Source organism: Grampus griseus, assembly GCF_964374135.1.
Source record: "Grampus griseus genome assembly, chromosome: 2".
Classification (NCBI taxonomy): Eukaryota; Metazoa; Chordata; class Mammalia; order Artiodactyla; family Delphinidae; genus Grampus; species Grampus griseus.
In genome coordinates, this window is record NC_139018.1 from 71,441,812 (window position 1) to 71,468,436 (window position 26,625).

A 26,625-nucleotide genomic window follows, 5' to 3' on the forward strand; every position below is an offset into this window, starting at 1 on the left:
AAGTCATCAACTAATTGGCAAGGAAAAGCACACAAATTCTATTATGTCAAGGTGTTAAAATATTATTAAATTTGCAGTGCCAATTGCTTGGTTAATTAAAAAATAAACGATTTCTTTTCAAAGAATTAAAAGGTCAAGTGTTTCTATTATATTTTTTGAAAAGTTCATTCAGTTTATTTGTAGCGTAAGATGTATAACATGCTGTAATAATAATATAGCATGCTGTATAGCAGCTTATTAATGAACTGGAAGCTGCTTTACCTTTTTTTTCCTTCAGTTTTATTAGCTGGTACAAATGCAGAAGACAACAGGTAAAATGTTTATCTGTTTAATCAGAATGGTAGAGGTATATGCAGTGAGAAATGGAGAAGTATAATTTTTTTTCAAAAGACAATGAAATATACTAGGGAATAGAGCCTTAATTGGAATGTATTCTCTGATAATCTTCATTGACCAAATCAGCTCAGAGCTGACTGATCCATAGATGTTTGACCAGGTCAGAGGCTTAGGATAGCCTCTGTAATTGCTGGCATATCATAGCTTGGTTACTATTAGGTATACTATCCATATTAAAAATCTTATCTTCTGCTTCTGGGTCCCATGCAGTGGTGAATAGTATTTAAATATTAAGTCTAAAGAAGGAATAAGAGAAGGGTCAAATAAATACCATAAGAATACAGTGTCATGACTATTTCAGTAAGCTTATGTGTATAAGGCAATTTAATTTAGAAAGTTCATTTTGAACCTAACTTACACATGGCAATGACAAATATTTTCTAAACTATTTTAGAAATAGTTTACTTATTTTTAGAAATTTGTGAACCTCAGGTTTTCCAGTTCTAAAACGTAGTCTTTCCCCAATTTAAAACTACATTCTATTGAGTACTTTGCCCAGGCTTTAATGTAATATAGCTTTGAACTATCTTTGTCTTTGAATTATTTTTGTCCCTTGTCTTTTACTGTTTCAAAACAAACTAGTTGCAAATCCCAGCCCTTTTCTAATTTTTCATTTTTGAAAAATATGTCCTTACATATTTTTCACAGACTACTTTGTACAAGGTCTGGCATCAGCCTTTTCTCTATCTTGACTACCACAGACTTATTCCAAACCTCATTTTTTTCTCATCATAGCTTCCCCTTTTGTAAAAAAAAAAAAAAAAAATCCAATTCCATGTAAAAATCCTCTTTATATTTGGCCATGAAGGCTACATTGTGGTTTCCTATTACATCATACATCAGATCAAAATTCTGAACTTCGGTTCACAGACCTTTACCAATATGTACTAACTTACCTGCTTTCCCTTTCTTTCAGCTCTCAGCTTATCTTCTTCCCTGACTTGAGGCAAATGTGCTTTTCATATTCCAGATGAATTTTTATTCCCAAATAAATGTTATTCTCTTCCTCATTCAGCAGAGTGTCATCTATCTTTCATTACTTAAAAGCACCAGAAATCCCAATGCCTCCTAGATGCTCCTTCCAATAAAGCACACTAAGAGTAGAGTTAGTATTCTTTTCCATTCCCTTCTCTATCTACCAGGAATTAAAATTTATCCTATTATTCTGAGGTTACTGCCTCAGCTATGCAAGTATTCTTGGTTAGAATACTACAGAATTCCAGTGAAGTTCTTTCTATGCTAGCTTAATACTAAAGCCATTTTCATGTTGAAGTGCTGTTGTAGAAATGTATAGGTAAGGAGCATCTTTGTTCTAGAAATCTAGTGAATATGTTCATACGTTTTTACATCTTACAACACATCGCCATGACATTATCTCATTTGACTCAAGAATTTCGGGAGGTAGAGTTGAGGTCCCTTTTTTAAGTGGGAGGGAACCTGAGGCTCCAGTGTACTGCAGTATTTAAGAGGACAGACTTTGTAATCAAGACAACCTCAGTTTGATTACGACAGTGTTTACACCAGTGTGACTTCGGGAAAATTATTAATATCTCTAAACCCAAACTGCCTCATAAAGTGCGGACAGTAATAACTACATGATATACAGCATGTAAAAAGCACCACATGTGAAGCGGATTGCCTGGCACACGGTAAGCACTTAATACATATAGCAACATGTTAAGGGATTGCCCGAGACATACTTTTAGAATATGCCCGCAAGGACTCGAAACCAAGATTTTGAATTCCAAAGCCCATGCATTTCCACTATCACTGCCTCCTAGCACACTGATTTAATTAAACTACTAACTTGATGGATGACCTTGAGCAAAATACTTTACTGAGTCAGTTTACTCAACTGTAAACGGAGTCTTTTCAGACTTTCAGCGTCTACTCCAAATACGTATTTTTTTTCCTGTAGTGTTCTAGGTTGTGGTTCAGGTTCGTTATATATCCAAGATCTGTATAATCATAAGCTGTGCACATTGCACTGAATTTTACTCGTATATTCATAGTTCGTTCAGTATGTAGTTTTGGATACACACTCAGCTGTTGCCTGTCTTTAGTCCGCTTCTCGGCGCCTCGTGAAGGGGATGCCCATACCTAGCTTTATTTATTTATATGCTGGCTTGTTTCCGAAAGGATTTAAGGCAGCGAGTGACACTTTAAGTTCCCTAACGAAGTCACACAGTGCGAGTAATACTCTTTTGATGAAATCTCCCGTAGAACCGCCCTTGAGTGAGATGCTAACTAATGTCTTTTACCTAACTCTTAAAAATAAAGACTGATGTACCCAGCTAGAAGTCCTGGAAGCATACAGTTAAGGTTTTTTCCTCAGCCTTGACGCTGTCCCACCCTTCGTCAACGGTCACTCGAATGCCCTTCTCAGACTAGCCAAAATTGTCGCCGCTCCAGTCCCGGCTGGAGAGAGATCCCACCCCGCCCCTTCACTCCCTCTCATACCCAAGTTTCCCGATTGGGAAGGGGCCTGAAGAGCCTTTCTCACGTTTCCATATTATTGGCTGGCACGGCTGTCAGTAATATCTACTTCCCGCCTTCCAGCCTAGCGGGTTTCTTGGACCCCTCGGTTTCTGCGACTAGCCGCTTACGTTTGCCTGAGCCGTGTTGCCGGGGACCCGTGACCTTTCACCCCCTCCCTTCCCACAGGAGCGCCCCGGCCCCCGGCCCCGCCCCCGCCGCCGGCGCTCGCCCCCGCGCACGCTCTCAGCCCGCGCGCGCTCACTCCCGCGCAGACACGCACACTCTCGCCCCCCGCACTGGCCCCCCCCCGCCCCCGCCCCCGCAGGCTGAGACTTCGGCGTCGGGAGGCGGCGGCGGCGGCGGCGGCGGCGCTGCTGAGAGGCAGGGACCCGAGCTCGAAGTGTGTGGGAGTCTGCGAACTCAACCCCTCACTACCCTCCCCTCGCAGCCATCCCCCTCCCTCCCCGCCAGCCCCCCCCCCCCCCCACAAGCGGGAGAAATAATGAGCGAGACCGGGCGGCAGCAGCAGCAGCAGCAGCAGCGCCGAGCAGCCCAGGCAACGGCAGAACCGCTCCGGCGGCGGCGGCAGCACCAGCAGCGGGAGCGAGCGCAGCGCTAGCGCGGCGCGGGGACCGCCGCGCTCCTTCCCGGCTCCTGCCCTCCTCCGCCGCTCGCTCTTCTCTCCGCGTCCACCTCTTTCCCCTCCTCCTGCTCATTCACTCTTTCCCTCACTCTCCCCTCCTCCTCGGCTTCTCCCTGCGCCCCGCCAGCCCTCGCGCTCTCCCACTCCCTCTGCCCGTCCTCCCCGCTCCCCTCCTCCCGCTCATTCACTCGCCCCTCTCCCTTCTCCACTCTCTCCCCCTCTCTCCTTTCTTCTCCTTCTTTCACCCTCCGTCTCTCACACCCCCTCCATTCCCCTGTCTCCTTTCTGACACTGCACTGCAGCTGCTCCTCAGCCCTGCCCCCTCCCCAGTGAGAACAAACCAGCAACATTGCTTTTTTTTCCTAAAGAGATTTCTATTGATCCGATTAAAAAAAACAAAAACAAAACAACCTTAAGAAACCCCAAAAGCAAAAAAAAAAAAAAAAAAAAAAGCAAAAAAAAGAAAAGAAAAAGCCAAAACAAAAGGGAGAACCTTCTCCCCGTAGAAGCGGCAGGAACTGCAAACATGATGGCGGCAGCTCCCATCCAGCAGAACGGGACCCACACTGGGGTTCCCATAGACCTGGACCCGCCGGACTCGCGGAAAAGGCCGCTGGAAGCCCCCCCTGAAGCCGGCAGCACCAAGAGGACCAATACGGGCGGTGGGTATCGCTTCCACCTCCCCGCTGGCCCCATCCCCCGCCGCCCGCCCCTGCCTCCCTCCCTCCCGCCGCCCTCCCTCCCTCCCTCCCGCGGCCCGGACACCTCCAGCCCGAACCCGGCGGCTCCCGCGCCCTGCCTCGCGCCCCCTCCCCTGCACCTGCCCCGCATCTCGCCGGCCCCGACACATTTCCATTTCTATGTTTATCATTCATCAAAATGGCGACCGGTTTTTCGGAATAGACCTATCTTTCCATTTAATCGGTCGAAAGGCTGACCATTTAAATATCCTAGACCTGGGCAAGGGGGTCCGTTAAGGAGGAGGAGGATGACCCCGAGTGAGGTGATGGCCGCCTGAAGATGCGCGCTGCATTTAACAGTCTGATTAAATAAATAAATAAATGGCACTTGGGTAGCGGAGAGCAAATGATTGGGGCACCGGAGAGTTTTGCTCTCTTCATCCCCTTGGTTTGGGCCACAAGTAGTATGCAAAATCTGGAAGAGTGCATACTCTTACCGCACTTACATTGTCGGTGCAAATATTTCACTGATTTGTCTTCAGGGGTGTGCATACGAGGGTGGGGGTGTCTGGTACTCTGACTTGTTAGTTAACATCCTGCGCTTCTTGGGAAGATGAGTTTTAACGGGACCGGTATCGCTTCTTCATTTGCACTGGAGTCATCTTAACAATGCACCCAATGCATCGAGGCAGAGGTGAATTTATCTACAGCACGTACATTAGAGACGGATGGGGGTCTTGCGAATGGCACACTCGAAAAATTTGGAACGTTCATTCACATAAGGAAGCTGGATTTACTGGGGTGTTTCCTATTTAAGACATGATCAGTTTGACGGAAATTAAAGTTTATGGAGTTGGGTTTATTTTTTTAAAACATTTCAATCTTTCTTGGTTAATCTACCCCCTTCGTTTTAATAATTGTGATTCTTTTGGGGAAGGAACATTATCTGGTCACTTTTAAGTGTATTTGATGTAAATGACTCCTAAGCTTTTTAGTATTGGCAAAATTCTTCTTAAGGTCCTTTAATTAATGAGCTTAAACGAGATCATAGTAGACTAAGGAGTGCTAAAGAAATACTCCAGGATTAGTGAGATTTGGCAGTCCACATCACTTTGAGTTATTTCCTGGCAATTATTGAAGGCTTGGAATACACCCTACAGTTTGGGTGGATTATTTGGTAGGAGAATGGTTGTTTTGCATACTTTAGGTAGGATATAGGCAATGGCTAATTGTAGTCCTTATGTGTTTGCTCATGTTAAACAAATATAGCTCATCACTATTTACTGTCTTTTTATTTATTTATTTTGCAATATGTTAAGGTTTGTCATGGTGTAAATCTCTGAAGTTTTGTTAAAGGGTCAGTTCATTTTGTTTTACCATAGTAACTACAGATAGAATTGGAAGACTTCCATGTTTGGAATAACAACTGGAATTTAGTCATCAGTTTCTACAGTGCTGCAAAATAATAGAACATGTTTAGATTTTAATTCCAAGTTTGAAAGTATAAATTCTACAGAATGGGAAACATTTCGTACATATTTATTTTTCAGTGTAATTGGCTTATTTTCGTTCTTTAAAAAAAAAAAAATTAACCCCATATTTCCTGCAGCTGTATGCCCAATGTTTTAATCGCTCTTTTTCTCTCTTGAGGGTGGAGGGAGGATACAAAGTTTAAAATTATTGTGTTAACGAAGTATATTTCCTTGCATTTTTCAGAAGACGGCCAGTATTTTCTAAAGGTTCTCATACCTAGTTATGCTGCTGGATCTATAATTGGGAAGGGAGGACAGACAATTGTTCAGTTGCAAAAAGAAACTGGAGCCACCATCAAGCTGTCTAAGTCCAAAGATTTTTACCCAGGTAGGTGCAATGGTGAAGAGATTGTTTGATAAATCCCCAAGGAAATAAAAGATCTACCTGTGTTGTGTGCTGTATTGAAAAAATTCTTAATAGTGTAGACTGTTTATTTATTTGATGTATTAGAGTATTTGTGGAAAAATTTTAAGAGTATTTTCACTCTTGGTTATGTTTTGTTTCTGTAATTGATATTCTGTCTATGATGTAGACCAATTTTGAGATGAATCTTCTGGGTATTTCTAAATACTTCTTTCTAATTAGGGAAAAAAAACTCTAAAATTTAAAGATAGAAACCTAGACAGCTGGCATCAGGAAATAGGGTTCTTCTGAAGTTTTCAGAAATAATTGTAATGACAATTAGACTAGAGTGAATTCAGAAGAGTGGGTAGAAAGGCTTCTTAAAGAATGGACCATTTACTTTCTAAATCCATTATGTACCTCTTTCTGCTTCATTGCTTTGTTTGTTGGCCCTGGAGTGAAGAGGACAAGTGCTGCCTCTTCAGATTTTTAAAATATTGTGTTTTTAATATAACTGTGACAAGGAAATATATTATTATGTAAGAAGTAAAATAATGCTTCAAAATTTGTGTTACTTAAGAGCTGTATTAAGAGCTGTATTTGATCAGAATATATTAACAGTTTGTGTGGTACTGTAGGTACTGTAACCCAGTGGAATATGGCAAGTTTCCTAGGTGGTATAATTTTTTTTTTTATAACTTTTCAGTGTGTTTTTTAAATTTAAACTGTTTATAGTACTATGCATTTATCTTTATCTTTTTAAAATCATTTTGCTACTTAATATATGGATTTTAAGTTTAATAGTGTATCTCCTAGATAAAACATTAATTGATTTGCTTTTACCTACATGTAGCTTCTGCAGTTTTTTTTTGGTTATTTCATATTTATGGCCATAAAAAATATTTATTCAGTGCTGAGGGGACCAACACTGCTTATTTTTTTTCTTGGTAGGAAAGAAAAGCTGATTTGCTTTCAGTGATCTAATTCAGTAAGAGTTCTTTAGTACAGCAAAGACATCTGGTATGAATGTAAGCAAAACATTTGGAGGATTTCTTTTTCATAGCCAATCGCTTGGTGGTAGAAAGTGGACCACTGTACTGCATAAGAGGGTTTTAGAATGGTTGGAACTGTCATTTAGTTATGTAAATTAAATGTAGTATGTTTGGTAAACATTACATTTATTAAACTAAGGTGTAATCTATTAGATATGTCCTACGAAAGTTTGTTTTCTGTGAGTGTAGTTTTGTAGATGGCTTTCCTTGTCTCTGAAACTTTCCTTATGCATTAAGAAAGTTTGCCAACATATTCACATTCTTATATTTAAAAGGTATGTTATGATGAAAAAAATGTGGAATTGTGAAAATCCTTAGTGCAAATAAAAGCATTCAAAAGAGCTTGATTGCAGAATTAATAATGTTATAGTTCTAGGAAAAGAGCTGCAATGGTAAATTAAATTCACTGTCAATAGATGAAAATGAAATAGCTTTTTTTGCATTATACATGAGGGTATCAGATGTGCAGGGATGTTACAGAAAATTGGTGTTTATCAAGGATATTCCAAATAGTAAATTAAATGCCTTTTCATTTGAATATAGTGTATTTTCAGTGGGTTGGAAAGGGTGCAACTAGAATTAGATCTTTTGTTTTTAGTCCACAGTTGTGTATTTTTTTCTTATTACATTGAAATTGCTTATTTTATTTATAGTTCTGAGGCATGTTATTCATATAGAGCAAGAATATCCGTTGGAAAAAATGGAAAACTGGAATGCGTTGAATAAAATTTTGTGTGTGTAGTGACGTAACCTGATCAAATGTGAGTTGAAATGTCTGGATAAAAGAAGGCTTATACTCTGCCTGTAACAGGTGGAAACCAGTCACAAACTATGGAATCAATTGTAAGGATAAAAAAAGCCCTGTAATTTATAAGAAGCTTTAATAATTCTGAACACTTCGTATGTAAATACAATTTTAGCTAGGTTATTACCTGTTCAGACAGATACATCTCTCTTCTGACAGACTTTAATAGTCTTTCTGTTCATACTTGACCATAAGCCTGTGGAATTATCTGAGGTCCTGGTATTCTTCAACATAGCAGCCTCTGAGCTACTTTCAACTTCTCTTACTCAGATATATTTAAGGGATACTTACCTTGCTCATCTCAAATGAACTAAATTATAAAGCTGTGATTTATACTGCCTAGTTATGAGGACTTTCTTGTAGGATTATGCAGTAATTAAAGTCCTTTTTTGTGTGTTTCATATATGTACTTATGACTCATATTCCATTACAATGAATATGCCCGATGTTTATTTCATGAAGCATTTTTCTGTTTCTTATTTGTAAGACAGAATATTTGGGGATAAGTGCACTTCAGTTGTATAACTTAATGGATTTTCTCAAATACCTAAGCTTTAAAACAATGCAATTGTTTTCAGAAGGTTCACTTAAAATACTGGTTTATTTGAGAAAAACTTTCTTCAGGGTATATATTACAGAGTACAGACATTGCTTAAGTAAGCTCTTAAGCAACCTTGCTTTTCTGAGTAATTTTTAATATTTATGGTTGAGATGAAGAAAATAGTTTTTGCACATTAATTGGTACGAATTTAGAATTTATAGAACTGTATATTACATTGTATATTTTAGCATGTCATATAAAATAAAATAATTTGGGGAAATTGTATGATGAGGATTGTAAAGTGCATTTATCAATTACTGTAATCGGAAAAAAAGATCGATAAGTAGATTCATTTTTTTTGCTGTGTTGTGTAATTCATTTATCTATTACTAAAAATCTAAATCTTACAAAATACTAACTTATTACCTGTGGTTTATGAATATATCTTTTATTCTTACTTGATTAAAGAAACCTAATTTGATTTATTTATATATCCTTTTTATAAGTAGGTTACCCAAAGTTAATGCCTTTTAATTAAAAAACAGCTTTCTCATTTTGGGAAATACATTACTGTATGCATTTTCAGGATGGCAATAGGATAGTATTCTTTTATTCCTTTATTTGGCATCTGAAGATGTGTTTGGTTTTGTTAATAGATTGATTTTATCTGTTAAAATCATTTAATGAATGGTTCAGGTAGATAATTGGGAAAATTTATTGAATACATTATTCATTGGGGATAGTAAAGGATATATAAAATAAATATTTTCATGTATGCCTTAGATTTTAGAACATTTCATAGTGTACCTATTTTATTCCATTATATGACACTGGAGATATTCATTATATCAAACAGGAATTCTCTATAATCTTAGCATGTATTTGTGTGTGTTTTAAACTGTTTTCATACTTGTGGCTATAAAACTGGATCACATTTAATATAAATTATTTCCTTTTTTGGTCCTTAAATTAAAATTTGAGCTCATTATTCCTAGACTTATTGTATCTTAATTTATCACTATCCAACTTGGGTGATGCTTTTTTAAAAAATCACAAACTATTTATATGTGAAATCTTTAAAAATCATGAAAAAGCAGAATGTAAGTGAAATTTTCTTTTAGTGAAGGAAATACCCCACACTGCCTTAATTTTGACATGGGGAAAATTCAGTGGCCAATTTAACCATTAGGGTTGGGATTGTATAAGAATGATAATTCTTTTGGAAATAAGAGGAGTTTATGAAGTTTGGAATAGATCACTTTTGTCTACATTGTTGAAGGAAGAGTATTATTGTATTGGTAGTACAATGTGAATACTTTTGTTATAGCTTCTGAAAGTTGCAGTCTATACTCTTTTCTTTGATCTAAGTTGCTTTGCATCTTAGAAATTTGCTGGCATATATTTTAAGGCAAAATTAGCAGGTAAATATAATTGTAACAAGTAGAAAATGAAGTATAATTTCCAATATTGTTGAATTTAATAGGGTAGCTGTCATTACACTGTGCTATACCTTTGGTTTTAGTATTGTCAAAGAGTTGCTGACACTCTTGAGTTGTAATATTTATGTTTGTCATACTGCCTATGGTTGTGGGTTATTTTATGTTTTGTCTGTCTCTATCCTCAGTTGTGGGAGGAGCCATAAGCTTTCACTTATACATTAATATCTGTCTGAAAATTTGCTGCATTTTTAATACTTTATTTCTCATTTTAAGCAATGGGAAATCTCAGCACATGAAGGAATTAGCATAGCACAATCTATATTATAATTGTACTTTCCGAAAGTTATAATTTTTATACTTAACCCATGAAAGCAAATGTTTTGTGGTATGAAATTTTTTAGAAAGATTGAATTAGCATTAAAAATCTTAGCTATTCATTTTATTTGATTCTTTTTTTAATTTCATCTGGATGTTATATCTTCTATTATCGATTTAGTAAGTTATGGCTTTACAGTGTCAGTGTTTTCATGAATTATATAGCACAATGTCACTTTGAAATGTGCTATTTGAAGCCTTCTAGATTTTGGAAAAATAGCTCATTTAAAATTTGTGACATTGTAAGGTAATATAGTACGTCTAACAACATTGTCTTGCAAATATCACCCCCAAAGGATTTCAGGAATAGTTTAAAAATAGTGAGCACAGTCGGTGAAATAGTTCAATATTTATGTATTGAAGGTGTTTCGTATAATATACAAAGAGGAAAAACGATCTGTGTCTTGGGAACTCTAAGGAGTATGTGGTATCACTAAAAACCGAGCAAGAAACCACCAGTTAGAAACATGTCTTTTTATAGTTTGGTTCTTTTGTTTTGTTTTGCTCTGGCTTAAGATAATTAATTTTTGCTCTTAAATATTACAAATAGCATTTGCTGAACACACTTATGCCACTTGTTAACTAAAATTCAGCACCTAATAATTTTTTTTTTTTTTACTTAGAGTTTAGTCTCAGTTGTTTCCAGTTTAGTGGAGCTGTGTTTTAAAGGATAACTTTTATGAGCAAGTGCAGCTTTTCAGAATAAAATTGGGGGGATGAGGGTGGGAGGTTTGTACTTGATTGCCATCTCATTTCCATCTTTGGATGAAGCTCTAGCATAAAGTTAAACAACATCTGCAGAGATCTGACTGACAAACATCTCTCTGGGACTCATCATTGCAGCCTGCAGCAGGTGCATTCAGCTTTGCAGTCTTTTCCAAAAAGAGGTTAGTTTGTTCTAACATTTATCGGTAGACCAGTGGAAGCAAGTGACTAGAAAGAAGAGGTTGGTTGTCACTTGTCCAGTGCTGGAATACTACAGGTAATTGGACTGGATTGGTGGGAACCATAGCAGTATGTGTCTCACATTGCATTGCAGCTGCTATGGAGCTTAATTAACCTGACCCTCAGAGACTGAAGTGTCACGGTATAAAATGTAACATGCAAGAAATGAAGCAGTACTTTTCAATACTTCCTGATGCTTGGATTGGTAAAATTTCTGTTTTCTTCATCCTATTCTTTAAAGATACGGCATCACATTTTCCATTTTTTATATGGAAGTATTTAAAACTAAAATGATTTCCATGAATCTGATAGAATCTACATGAAAAGGAGATAGGGGCTTTAGGTGTAGAAATAAAGAGAAAATAACCTTAAGTAGGAAGTATTTTAAGTTCGCTATTCCACAAGTATATTTTCAGATTATGAGTGAGTGGAAATAAGTGGAAGTACATTGTAGTTCTTTTTTTATTATCTTAGATTAACATTTATTTATTTATTTTTATAAGAGAAAGAACCTGTGTAAAATTCAGTTGTATCTTTTTAGCATGTTAGGGACTTTGACAGGCAAACTTTGCTGAGTGTTTTGACGTGTTCCAACACACAAGACAGGCATAGTATGTTAAAAATGTTTTTAGGATGCTTCAGCTTAATATAGGAGTGCTGTTGAAGTGGTTCTTTACCACAATTTATTATGAGTAAATTAAAATTTGATTAAATAAAAACTCTAAAAAAGTCAATAATTCATTTCTTTTGTTTTAAATTTTTTGATCTATTTGAAATACTGACAGTATGCTTCCATGACACATATAGAAGTTTCTTGTATGTTCTAATAGTGTTCCCAATTAATGTAGATGTCTCATCACAGTCCTGTTTATCAGTTGGCCTTTGAACGGAAAAAATGTCTTTAAATTAAATCTGGCAAAGTGCTATACTATTTTAAAATAATTCAGAATTTAAAAATATCATTTAGAGTCTTCGTGAAGCAGTTTTATTATTTTGACTTTTTTATTAGTTTTACTAAATTGAATTTTTTGGTATCCATTGACTACAACTTGTCAATTACCCAAGAGTAATTAAGTTTTGGAGTTTACAGATTTTTTGTAATCTATATACTTTTATTGAAGGAATTTTTACCAGAGTGGCCAATAACTATTTGATTCTGAAGTTACTGTTTGTAAGAAAAAGCTTCTAAATTTTATCTTAATTAGATTATGAATAATAGATAATTTATTGGTAATTATAGTAATTGTGGAAAATAAGATTAAAATAATCATCTCTAGAAGTGGAGAGAATCATTCCTCCACTTTTAAACATATTTCATTTTTCAATCAAGATTTTTCATTTTTGACATTGTGGAATGTTGTTTTCTTATTAATTCTCATCAATATAAAAATATTCTTTAAAATTACACATTTAAGAAGTTTTGATAAAGAAGATACTGAATAAGAATAAACATTTTGAGACTAGAAAATAGAAAGTAAAGATTACTATGTAACTAACAAACTTTTTGAGATATTTTCAACATTTGCTAAGTTTCAAACCACTATATGGATATCCTTTTCCATGACAAACTTGATCATGAAAACACATAATATCTGCACTCCATCATTGATCTTTTGCTGCTTCCTGCAGGGCCTGTCATAGCATCGTTGACAGGACCAGATGAAAAATGAAATCAGTATCTTGAGTTTTTTAACAGCAAAATGATTCAGGTAAGATTATTTGGTGTGGAAAATAAAACATTTTTTACCATTTTTATACTCATTTAATAATTGATATTTAAAATTAATATTTTTCTTATTTTAAGACCTGTTTTATGTCTTACTGATGTTCAGTATATTTGTCATATCCAATGAATTTTATTCTGAACTCAGTAATTTTTAAGTTTTAGACTGTAGTGTTTCTTACTTTCCTTGTGAAACTTAGCATACTTTTTGAAGCTTTGAAGAATAACTTTTCTTTCTCTTTGAAAGATTTTTGAGAACAGTTACACGATGAAGGCCCCATAATTTTATTGTAGGATAAATTTTCACACAACGGACTTACCAATTAAGAGTTCAAATCCTGCATTTCCTCTAGGATAGATATAATAAATGCTACTCTCAGTTTGATTGAATTTTTAGAAATCATTCTTACCTTGAAGAAAGTTGTCTTCATTTAAATTGTTAATAATTTGCTGCTCTAGTACTTAGATTGGGTGGTGACTTCATTTTAAGATTTAGTAGATAGAGGGAAGGACAGAAAAGAAGGAAAGGGGTAGTGCATTTTATTAACACAATAGTAGAGAATTCAGTATGTATTTTTGTTTTATGTTACTAAATATTTTTGAATAACTGCAGCTTTTCAATTTTGGTTATATCCATTCTTGAAATACTTGTTTTTGAAGGAATTATTGTTGGAAGCAGTTGAGCTTCTACTTGGAGACCTTTCGTTCACATACATAGTTTTAATTATTCTTTGTATAACTCCTGTGTTTTTAATTTTCTAAGACTAATTAATTTTTTTAAGTCAGAGAAGTACTTTTTTAAAAAAAATCTAGTTTCAGTCTTCACTCTGAAATCTGTCTGGAAGTTTTTCTCTTGTCAATATAAGTATTTATCAGCTGCTTCCTATGAGTCCAGGTGTCCTATGGTCATTATGACTTAGAAGTATTACGAAGGATCTTTTCTTTGTAAAGTAATATGGGTATGTTTTACTTCACCCTAAAATGTTGTGCTTTGATTGTTACTGTGTCCTTAAGTTTTGTTTAAAAATATTTTTTATATTGCATCTGTGATATCTGTCAATGACTTAGTGAGGACACTTAGGAGTATTGAAGAGGCTTTTTTTTTTCGTTTAAAGGGATTGGAAAAATAATGGAATTGTGGAACTAGATGAAAGAAATGGTGCTTAGGTGCGATCTCTTCCAGAATCTTCATTTAATAGTTGAGAAAACCAAGATACCAAGAGTGATATAGGCAAATAATTGTCCTGCAACTTTTAAATATGTTTTCTGAATTTGTGGTACAATTATAGTAGATATTCATTCTCTTTTTATTTTGCTTTACTTTTTTTTTTTTTCCCTCCTCTTTTTGAATGTGCCTCTCTGAGGAAATAAGTCTTCACTTCTTCTCTCTCCTAGTTTTAAAATAAATACTCCTACCCCCACCCCCGCTTTTTTAAACTAAGTTGAAAGCACAGTAGGTATTTTACAGTAATTTTTGTTGTTGTTGATTTGCTACACTGAAAGGCCAAAGACAGGTACTCTTTATCATTACCATATGTTAAGAAACAAAGATATGGTAGATTATATTGCCCGGAATATAACCTGGTCATTTCTGTATTTTCATAATTGTACTGTTTGAAAATGGCAGTGTTCAGGGTTATTTGATTTCTACAGCTTTGTTACTTCATTTACGAAGTTTTTTTTTTCCCTTCTTTTTTTCTTCCTTCCTTTGTTCCTTAGCTCAACTTTTTAATTTCTTCATTTTTGGTTAAACAGAGTATTGACATTGCTAAAAAAAATTATATAGACTTTCTAAGTCAAGTTCTGTTTTTGGGGATATGTATATTTTCCATATTTTTATGACATATAATTTCCTTAAGTATTGCATATTTGGCTAGGTATTCGTAACAGTTGGTTTTAAAAAGGCAGAGTATTATGATTAAGAAATAAGCATGAGCGTAATTGTAAGGCAATCTAAGTACAAATGAAGATATATAATAATTATTAATTTTAAAACATAATTATTTTCTCTTTTTTGTCTATCCATTTCATCAAATTGGTCCACTTCTCGGTTAATTAGAATTCTGATGCTCTTTGCGTTGCATTATAGGCTTAAGGGCTACTTTCTAACATAATTATAAAAATCACTTAATGTGATTTTGAAGATATTTTTCCTTCACGGATTTAAATTAAAACAAAAAAATTTGTCATAGTCTTTACTTACTACAGTTGAATAGTAGAATTAAGCTTCATTGATACGAAGGAATTTATGTCATCCTTCATGCCTGCTGTATGTTCAGCATATAGCCCAGTGCTTTAAACATCTGTGGCATTTGAAATATAAATGAATGAATGTGTGATTGAATGAATGACCAATCTGAGGCTTCATCTGTGAATGTGGTGGATATAGAAGGCAATCTGTAGTTTTTCATTATATTTCTAGTTTACTTCAGTGGGGGTGATATCAATACAATGAATGTAGAAGGCAATTCATCTTTAATTTTGTATTATATTTCTAGTTTACTTAGGGGTGTGTGTGTGTGGGTATATGTGTGAGTGAAACATCTGTATTTCGGATAAGTAAACTAATGAGTTCAAAATTCAAACAAACAAGGAAAGACCATAGAAGTGTTAAGACAAATATGGGCCAGGTCTTTCTTTCTTTCTTATGAAAGAAGAGTAGAATTTTGTTTTCTATTTAGCATGTTGTCCTGAAACTTTCAGAAAACTGAAAGCTAGTATTATGGAGAGTACTTAAAAGCCGTCTCCCAGATGAAGATCAATTTAAAAATACTCTGTCTTAAGAAACATGAGCTTAACTAATATTTATTAATAAAGTAATACAAAGTACCTATATTACAAGATTTGATAGTTATATCACATTACAGTTTACTTATTGCCACATGGCTACCTGTGCAGTAAGGAACAATCTACTGATGACTTTTCTTGAGATACCTTGAAAATCAAAGATTACTAACCACTAAATTGAGGTTACTTTATTAAAAATATGATTAGTAAATGTTTTGTTTTTAATATATTTTAATATCTCCTTCCTCACCTATAGTGGGGAAGTAAACATGTATAAATACATTAGGACTTTTAGAAGCTGGACTATTAAATTTTCTTATTTACTCAGGAGACGAGTATACCAACTATGTAGTAGATTGGAATTTATATGCTTTGAGCTTGACTAACTCAAATACTTTATTTGAAATTAATAGGAAAGTTATTGAATTTGGTTTTCTTCAAAGTTTTTAAAATACTTTTTAAACAGAATTTAGAGAAATGTATGAAATATTAGTGTTTATCTTGTATTAATACATTGTTTGATTTTCGCTGCAATAAACCAATGAAACTTCTAAGATTTAATAAATATATTTAGTTTCAGGCTTAGTCCCTTACATTTTTATAAATTCGATTTATTTTTTAAAAAGCTGATGGAGAAAAAAAAAAGCTGATGGAGAATAATGGGTTAAAATAACTCTAAGTGTTTACTTGGCTGCTTCCCCTGCCCTTCTCTGCCACCATGGCCAGATTTTAACATTCTGATGGACATTTATGCGTTCCCTTTGGGGTTAGAACGAGATATACAGTTTTCTGAAGTTCTTACTCTCAAGCAAGGGAGCAATAAGAAACAATAAAGATAAATACCTGGTTATAATGAAATTTGATAATTGTATAATGATAGAATTATGTCTTGAAGTTGAAACTGCCTGTGTCAGTGGCAAGATCTTGAGAGAAGAGGATATACTTCAAAAAAGACTTCAAGGAGGAGCTGACAGAGTTTTGAGGGTTGAATTTTAATTTGCTTGGTGCACAAGAGTGGAAGGTCATTTGAAGCAGAGACAATATATATATCCATGGAGTTATGAAAAATTCCTGGTATATGCAGGGGTCCAAAAGTAGTTTGGTATTACTGGGATACAAAGTAGATATTGCTGTGGGCAGAGAGTGGGAGTAGGGAGATACTATCGATATTTGTACAGATAAGAGAAAATGTATTAAAAATGTAAAAGAAAAGAGTTTGATGGAAATATATTTAATTTGGAGACATTGAATAGGAAGAAATATTTTAAAGAAAAAGTACATTTGTTATGTCTATAAGATGAATGACAGTGGTACTGTAATTAAAATATATGTATTTGTATAAATATAAATAGTGATACTTGTACCTTGGAGGAAGGATTGCCCTAGTTATCTAAAAACAGAGTTAAATAGTAGATTGGGGAGTCTGGCTTTCTGCCTCGGTTATATAAGTAGAATTAAAGAGAAGACTAATTTGTTTAGAAAGAAAGGAGAAAACTACTAGAGATAAAAGAAATGTTAAATATGAAAGCTATCTTTTTATTAAGCAACTATGTGCTGAGGGTAGGGAAAAAAAAAGTGTGGAACCTAGTGAATGAAAATGTCAGTGAGGAATGTTTTGCTGTATTCAGGAAAGCTCTGGAGATAGAAATCCGTTTTTGACATTTGTTCACTCTTATATAACCTGTTGTCTATGCAGGTGCATTTAAAGTTAATGACTCAAATGGTTTCTTTTACTAGTTTGCCTTTGATTAATAGCTGTTTAGAATCATACATCTGATAAAAATTTTCTCATTCCTTAAATTATAAGTATGTAGGCCTAGTTTCTAGCTCTCTTGGTATATGAACATTTATTTTTAATTTGATGAAAATTAGTGATTTGCACAACGTATGCAATTTTAATGTGTGAATTTTAATTTTTTGGCAGTGTTCAAACACTAAAGTTTTGGTATGTGATAGAGAAATTGGTGTGTGTTATGTCAATGAAAATGAAAGTTGAAACTTCCATTATTCATTGTTAGTGGATTCTCTGTCGTATAATTATTTTGTTTGGCATTTCAATTGATGATTGAGATTCAGCAGGATTCTCCATCATTGATAAATATTTATTTCATATGAAAATTAGTCTTAATTGATAATCTGTCAAATCCAGATGAGTTTAAAAAGTCACTGTGAAAAATATGGCACTGTTCTACATTTAGAAAATGAGATTAAAAATCTATTTAGCATTTATATTTATTTGTGAAATTATTGGCTAGTTGTGTAGAGAAACATTAAAAAATTGAACAGCTGAAGTGACATTAAGCACCAGATGGGAATTTGAAATAAAAATATTCATTGTGTAATCTTTATTTAAATGCTATTCATAATTCAATAATACCAGTTATATAACTCAAGGTTGACTTCAATATAAAAAGGAAGCATAAGCAGAGTCTCATTGCCTTCAAATTGATGTGCATATCATGGCATGGTAACTTGTTCTTTAAGGGATAAATAATATAGGTAAGGTGACTGCATGCATTGCAGAACCAATACAATTCCTTCTGAGAAAATCTGTGAAGAAACTTTGGGTTTGTGAATTGTTTCAAAGTGACATTTATTTAAATTGAACATCTTTTACGAATTCTGCCTTTAAGATGATATTCTATTTTACATTTACACGTATATTCTCAACTGAAAATTTCCAGCCATGTTTTCTTTACAGTAATGTTTGACATTGTTTCTTCTGAAGTGTGTACCTATTCTGTTTAAGGAAAGGTATGTTCCTTTGAAAGCTTTATCACATTTTTAGCTACACTGGTATATTTGACATCTTATTTAGAAACTAGAATGACTCTAGATGTGAAAACACAAACTGTGATAATAAGCTAAATATGCCATATGTGGTAGTTTAGGTTGGCATATATCTCAAATGGCATGTTTAATGTACTGTATTAGTAAGATTAGTAATTTTACGGTTGCTACTTTTATTTTATAGTCTTTTGCTGGTGGGCTTTATATGCTGATAGACCCTTTACTTTGTAAATCCTTGTTTTCAGCCCAATGGCAGATTTTTTTGCCATTGAAATTATCTACATGGGATCCCTCTTAGTAACTAACTTATTCTCTAAAGTTTGTGAAAATTAATGAGAATTACAAGTAAGCAGTATATAGTTTGACAGATGATTATGAATGTGAAATGTAATCATGTATTTTTGTTAAGGAATGATCTATTTGGTATAACCAAAATGGTTTAGTAAAATAATTAAGAATTGAAAATGGTGTTTTTATTTTTAGAAGATGTATATATATTAATAGGAAAAGCCTTGAGGTTCTATGTCTATATACCATTTATAAAACCATTTAAAGCAAACTGCAATAAATATTGCCCCTTTATGACAGTATGACTGCACTCTGAAATCATATTCCAGGTTTCTTGAACAAATTTTTTTCTTTGATTTTTTTAAAATATTGCTTTTATTAAATTTTTTTCTGAAAACCCTTCAAATACTTCAGCGGATTACATTAAAAATAAGTAGAAACTGCATTGTGAGCAGGATAATTTCCCTAAATGAAAGGGATAAATAATGTAGGTAAGGACTATGTACATTTTTTGACTACTTAAAATATGCAGAACAAATACAATTCTGTTTGAGGAAAACTTTGAAGAAATTTTGGGTTTAGGAAACATTTCAAGTAACAGTTAGCTAAATTAAGTATCTTTTAATCAGAGCCAGGCTCTGATTTTCTTTATGTACATATTTAAACTATCTCTTGACCATTAATGGGAAAAATGATAGTCTTGTTTTTAAAAGTCTAGAACTGTATAACTAAAACTTAATAAAAGTAAGTAAGCAGTACATAAAAGTAATTTGCTAATCATGCCTTAATTTGATCTTACATCTCTGCTTAAAATGTTAGTATAGGCAGGAATTCTTATATCTGTTTTACAGTTGAGGAAAATAAGATAGTGCAAGTTAAAATGATTTGTGATATAGAAAGTTAATGATGAACCTGTTTGTTTACTGTTATTCTATAACTCTTTGCATCAGACTGCTTATAAATTTGAGTTAAAAAATACAGTATTCAAAATTTAGGTAAGATTCACCAAACTGCCACATTTGACCCATCACTGAGAAATACTTAGATATTTTTTATGGATTGATAATTTTCCCTGTTCATCTGGAAATGCTTCAAATTTCAGTTTTGCCATTGAAAGTGAAACTGTAATAATTCAGCAAAATAGAGACTAAAAACAAGTTTTCTGTTCTGACCAGACCTCTGTAAACATAGAACCTTGATATCGTCTAGGTATTTCCTGTCTTCATATTGCTATTAGACATTAGGAGAGTTTGAAATTTTGCCTTGTCTACGAAGTTTTTTACATGAAATCATTTGATTATTCTTCATTTAGCATTATAAGATTTGTCTTTCACATTTTAAATCATATATAACCACTGCTGTAGAGATTTGTTAAACTGTAGACTTAAGGTTAGTAAGGTCTAGTCAAATCACTGTGATAGTACTTAATATAATCAAAGTTTTTATGAAGATAATATGCTTTGGATATTACACAGTGGAGTGTATTAAGAAAATATCAAATCAATTCAGTACTTTTTAATGCTTTATGGGGATGTGAGATGGAATACAAGACTCCTAGAGAACATGTGGCGTCAGACAGAGCAGAGTTTGAATCCGAGCTCTCCCACCTAACTAGTTGTATGATTTTGGTCAAATCATTTAATCTTCTTGGACCTCTAATTTTCTCATCTGTGTGTGATTAGTACTTCTTGCATAGTTATAAAATGTTGGTCTAGGTATCACAAAAGGAAAAAATGTAAAAGCATGTCACATAATACCTGACATATAGTAAGCATTTTATGACTTATCTTTTTTCATCTTCTTCTTCCTGTGTTTGTTACATTTAATAATACTAAGTTTACAGCAAAGATTTTAATGTAAAATAAATTACATTAATGGGGTGGCAAAAAGGAAACATTGGTATAAGGATTTTTTCAAAAATTTTTTTCTCATAACAACTGATTATTATAAAATGTAGGCAATACAGAGAAAGTTAGTTAACCTCTCCTCATCCTTTAGGATAATTAATATAAATAATTTCGTATGTATTCTTTCATACTTTATAAATGCCTTTTTATATAGGTTCATATTTTTAGTAGATAATTACAAATGATATTTGTTATATATAGGAATGTGTTTTCAGCAAATCACCTCTTTTGGTTAATGGACTTATGGAGGTTCTAAGGTGTCCTTCCTATTTCAGCTATGTGGATATTTTTACTTACATAGCCAAAAAATATGCTCTGTGATACACCTGAATGTATGCAGAGCTTTGTTTGTTTTTCACCCGTATGGTTGAGATAAAAACTAGGGACATGATTTTATAATATTTAAGCAGATTAAATTGCATATGAAGCATATGGGCTTCTTTATATTAAGACTCTCAAAAATTAACATAATTCATTAGTCTCTCCTTCATTCTTGTACATTAAAAGTATCAATCAGGGCTTCAGTAAGAATAAAGCAGGTGGCATACAGAATATTTAATAGTTGCTTTAATGATATTTTTCAAGATACTAAGACTCCTGAAAATTCTTTTTCTGTTAGTCAAAAAGAGTCATAGTGTACTGAATGATAAAGCTAGATATTTAGTAATATAGATGATGATTCATAAGACTTGTTTTTCAAGTTAAATTTTTTGATTACTTCTGTGAAGGCCTTAAACACTTTAATTCATGCAGCTTCCATGAAAGATCTAAGAGAATTTAGTGATATAGTTTTACTAAGAGTGTCTTTTAGGGGTCTGATTTATTGCTTTACATTCTTTAACAAGTATTCATATTTTCCGTGAGTCATCACAAAAATTCTTGATTGCCATTACGGTAAAATTCTCTTTTATGATATGTCTATATTTTGTTATAATCAGTGTATAAACTTAATGCTATATTCAAATTCCTTACATATTAAATATTACTTACATATTAAATATTTAAGATTCATCTAATACTATAATAGCAAGAACAACAGTATATGTGATTTTGTTTTGTGTGAATGTGCCCTTGAGGACAGTAAATGTAATTAAGATCATATTGATTTGGGGGTTGCTTTGTTGAAAATATAAAATATTAGTGAATCTCTCTTATAGTATTGAGTAAATTCAATTTTGTATTTAGAATGTTACACCTTTGAATATATAAAAATACTAGATGCTGTAGGAAAAAATAAAATGAGAAGATTTGCAAAAGGTAATTTAATTCTAGAATGATTAAATACTATGGGCCTAATCTTTAGAGCAATGGACTTATTTTAGATACTTAGAACCTGTAGAGATGATGAAGTCTAGTTGGAATGAGAGTAGTATTGAAAGTTGGCAGTTTATAAAAGAGGAATGTGTATTTGTCTAGGGTACAGATGACTAAGGGTTATCTCTGTTTATATTAGGATATGGTTTTGGGAAATGGAACAATTTGAGATGGGCTGTGAATGCTGAAAATAACCCCAACTTCCTTCTCATGTGTAACATTTTCACTTTTCTTTGGAACTAAGGCAACAGGCCACACAATATATGATGAATTTAAGTATCAATTGCAAAACATCCTCTGTCATCCTAATTGACAATCTTATGTCCTATTTCACTGAGAAAAAAAGTAATTAAAAGAAATTTCACAAGCTTTCACCAGTAGATCTAGCAACCCAAACGTATCAGTACTATATGGTCTATATTTTCTCTTATTATTCTGAGAAACTGTCCCTGCCCCAGGAAAGGCCAATCCTTTACTTTTATTCTAGATTCCATTCCCTTTTAGATACTCAGATATCATTTAGAAATTCTTTCTTCTCTTTCTTGTGTTATCAATTCCCCCCCATTCTATTTTCTTTCAACCTGCAAACATACTGTATTTCTCCAGTGTTAAAAAAAGAAAAAAAGCATATTCTCTTTATCCCACTGCCTGTTCCAATTACCAGGCCGTTAACAGTAAAATGCTTCAAACTATCTGTCCATAGTTGTGCTGTCTCCAGTTCCTCTCCTCCCATTTTTCTTTAAAAGCTATTCCAATTAGAATTTTGACCCCATCCTTCCAGTGAAACTGTTCTTGTCAGGGTCATTGGTGACTTTAATGGGGATAATTCAGAGGTGGATTCTCAGTTCTTATCTCTGTATACAATCAGCAGTATTTGCCATAGTGATCACTGCCTCTTCTTTGAAACATTTCTTTCTGCATCCAGCATCCCTCTACCTAACTAATTGCAGCCTCAAGTTTCCTTTGTTGGTTTGTTCTCATTTCTCTGAGCTCAGTCTTGGACCACTCTCTCCTTTTTCCTATACATGTTTACTCCCTTGGTGATCTTATCCAGTGTCATGGCTTCAAATAACCATCTGTTCTTTGATGACTACCAAATGTTTATATCCATTCTGGACTTTTTCACCTGGACTCTAGACTAATGATGCAACTGCCCACTTGATATCACTTGTTATGTCTAATAAGTATGTTAGAATTAGATGTGATTTTAAATATTCTGATTTTTCTCTCCAATCTCAAAATCTACTTCTCCCACAATCTTCTCCATCTTAATTGCAGCTTCATCCTTCCAGTTTTCTAAGGCCAGAAATCTTGGAGGTATCCTTACCTTCTCTCATTCAGTCAGATTTTACATCTAATCTGTCATGATTCTGATTATGTTTAAGATATGTGTCTTAAATGAAAGCTGAAAGCATATTAAAAACAAAAGTAAATGTTGCAAAAATGCATTTTGCTCTGCTTAGTCAGTTGAAGAATTAACTAAAGATGTGGTTGGCTGTGAATTCAGTGTGTTAAAACTCTTTCTGGAAAGTGGCAGAAAGTAGTCTGTCCTAGTTATTGCGTTGACCAGACTGAGTCCCCAAATTATAATTTCAAAAGATAAAGCACCAGGAAAACTAGATTCATGTTTAATTTTATGTTTTAGGGAAGTCTGTAGGAAGTAGTCTGTACCCTAAGGAATATCAGCATCAGTATATTCATTATAGTAAGATAAATATTTTCATACCTGCAAGAATTGATTTTTAAAGAATAAATATGAAGCAGTAGGATTAATAAAATTCTAAATAATACCAGTTCATTGGATTATATCAAAATGAAATCCATTGATCCTGGAGGACACAGGTAGCTTAAAATGTAAACTATGTTAAGTGGTATGTACATGTGAATGATAATATATATATATACTGAACAATTTGGAAAATTTTGCTAAATCAAAACTTCATCTTTTTGAGGATTACACATTAAAGAAATTACATACCTAGAACAAAATTATCCAAGTGGTAAATATTTTCCTATAAAATATTTTGAGATAATTTTATGCTTATCAGCTATGAATCTTCTCATTTTATGGTCCATGAAAAATTATTCTAATTAATGAACTTCATTTCTCTCTTTAATTAGTTTTTACTTTACTACTTTATGTTTTTTTATTCTGTACTCAGTTATTAATGGAAATAGTATTATTTCACATACAGGAAGAAAAATAATTGACTTTTTATAGAACCAATATGTTTTTAATCAATTATGTAATAACAATTTTGACTTCTTTTCTAATCGTGCATTTTATTAGTATGTCTTACTGGCAAAAGATCTCTGGAAATCTGCTGGAATAAGACAAGATACATCTGTACATTTCTCAATATATAAATGATACAGTAGAGGAAGTTTGTTTAGTCACTGCTGTGTAAAAAGGAAAACTGTGGTAGTTGTGGCTTCCTGGATTACAGGGATAAGGATATGTGGGTTTGTATTTGGTTTCATTTTAAAGTTTAACATTTAAATTTAATTTTCTGGCTCAAAATTACGGCTTAAAGTTTGTGACTTAAAGCATTTTATTGGGCTTCCCTGGTGGCGCAGTGGTTGAGAGTCCGCCTGCCGATGTAGGGGACGCGGGTTCGAGCCCCGATCCGGGCAGATCCCACATGCCGTGGAGTGGCTGGGCCCGTGAGCCATGGCCGCTGAGCCTGCGCGTCCAGAGCCTGTGCTCCGCAACGGGAGAGGCCACAACAGTGAGAGGCCCGCATACCAAAAAAAAAAAAAATTTATTTTGGTATGCTTATTATTTACATGTTTCTTAAATCATCCCTTAGTTTTAGTGCTCATTTATGTGAGATTTGGGTTTGCATATCATTCTTACATTATTATTTTAGAAAAATCTATATTATAATATTTTCACACAGCTGATAGAGACAGGTTTTATGCAGGTTTATCTGACTCCAAAGCCCATGCATGGTCTTTTTACCTTATCCTATTATGACAAAAAAAATTCCTTTGAATGAAGGTAATTTTCCCATATTTGACTTGTTTTTAAAGTTTCTTGTATTGAAGTTTTATTTTGAAAGTGTTATTATGTGCTTGATTTCAGTGTGCTCAAATCATTCTTTTAATTTTTATTCTTATAAGATAGCTTTAAGATTTGTCTATATAAGCAATTAAAACATTTAGACTATGGTCATATTTAATAAAAGTTATATATAAGTAAGAAATACAAATTGGAATTTTAATGTATCCTGATGAGTAATTTTTCACGTTTTTCTTTAAATTTAGTGTTAACCAAGGTAAAGATTTCCAGTTTTTCCAACATTTATTTATCCATGTATGTAGCTAGCAAGTACTTACTAAGTATGGATTATATACTGGGCATTTTACTATGTACAGAAGATACAAAGGTATTTAAGGTCAAACCTCTTCTTAATGATAAGGGATAAAGCTGGAGAGTTAGGCAAGAGCTAGATTATGGAGGCCCATTTAGTCTGTCAAGTCATTTGGATTTTTATTTATCTTAAGATGGATGACACCCAACATGTTAAAAGGACTTTCTAAATCTCCAGTTACTACATATTCAAACCTACATCAATGACCAAAACTCCTAAATGGTGGTGAATGTATACAGTTTTTAGAGAATTATTTTACCTAGAAGATACTTGACAATATAGTTAAGATTTTTTAATATAAAAAGCCATTATGTTTGGAGTAGTTTTAAATTTTGAAGTTATTAAAGTAACTATTTTCTCATAATATTTTTCAGCTTTAATTTAAATGACTACTAATTTATGCGGCTCTGTTTAAAGCTGGAACCCAGAGCTGTTTGGTGTAAGATGTTTTACATTAAGATGCTGTTAAAGAGAAGGATACATGTGGAATTAAAATAGAATAAAATGTTTTTAAATTAAGAATGGATGACATTTCCAAGGTAGCAATGAATGTATTATACTCTACACTAATCATATCGTTAGTGTTTTACTTTTTTCAATTTTATGATATCCATTTCTATTCTTGAAAATCTTTAAAAATTGTTATCTTTGTTTTTCTTGAACTGTCAGTATTTACAATATAAATGTAAGATCTTATATAGCTCAGCCTCATGCTTTTATTATCATCCACTTTATGTACTTTTGCTCTGGGGTTGCTGAGCATCCCTAGATAAAAGACTAAAATTGGGCCAATTGATGCTACTTCTCAGTCTAACATATATTTCTAACTGAACCAGCTCTTGTTGTTGTTATCCTTTCGTTTATGTCTATTTAGCTTTCTGTCCTGTGCCTACTTTCTGTCCTGTGCCGTCAGCCTAGAAATTCACCCCAATACCTTCATACTCTGTAGATGAATGTGCTTTACAGTTTACTTAGATTCTCTTCAAGGACCTCCATCAACTTCTTTTATACTTCAGATTACTCTGTAATTTCAACTTTAATCCTTGCCTACATTTCTAGAGAGAGAATTTTCTCTTCCTCTTTTGAGGCTATCATTTATCTTGTTTCTTTGTACCTTTTTCAGGCCCTTGTTTTATTCTCTTTTTTTTTTTTCTATCTTTTAATTTTTTTCAGTAGATCTTTCTCTTTGGCTTAGAAATATATACAGTTCTTA

At 33.6% G+C, this 26,625-nt stretch overlaps 1 protein-coding gene across 2 annotated transcripts in view; it reads left to right on the forward strand.

The window, feature by feature from the left end:
* Positions 1–3,372: 3,372 nt before the first annotated feature.
* Positions 3,373–26,625, forward strand: part of NOVA1 (NOVA alternative splicing regulator 1) — a 142,177-nt gene continuing 118,924 nt past the window's right edge. The window contains exons 1-2 of one of the 2 annotated variants that reach the window (XM_082647571.1): positions 3,373–4,179; positions 5,914–6,057. In XM_082647571.1, coding sequence (XP_082503697.1) covers positions 4,044–4,179; positions 5,914–6,057 — 280 coding nt within the window. In that variant the 5' untranslated portion in view covers positions 3,373–4,043. Of the gene's footprint in view, positions 4,180–5,913; positions 6,058–12,851; positions 12,939–26,625 lie in introns of those variants that run through there. The other variant, XM_082647572.1, reaches the window with a different exon arrangement.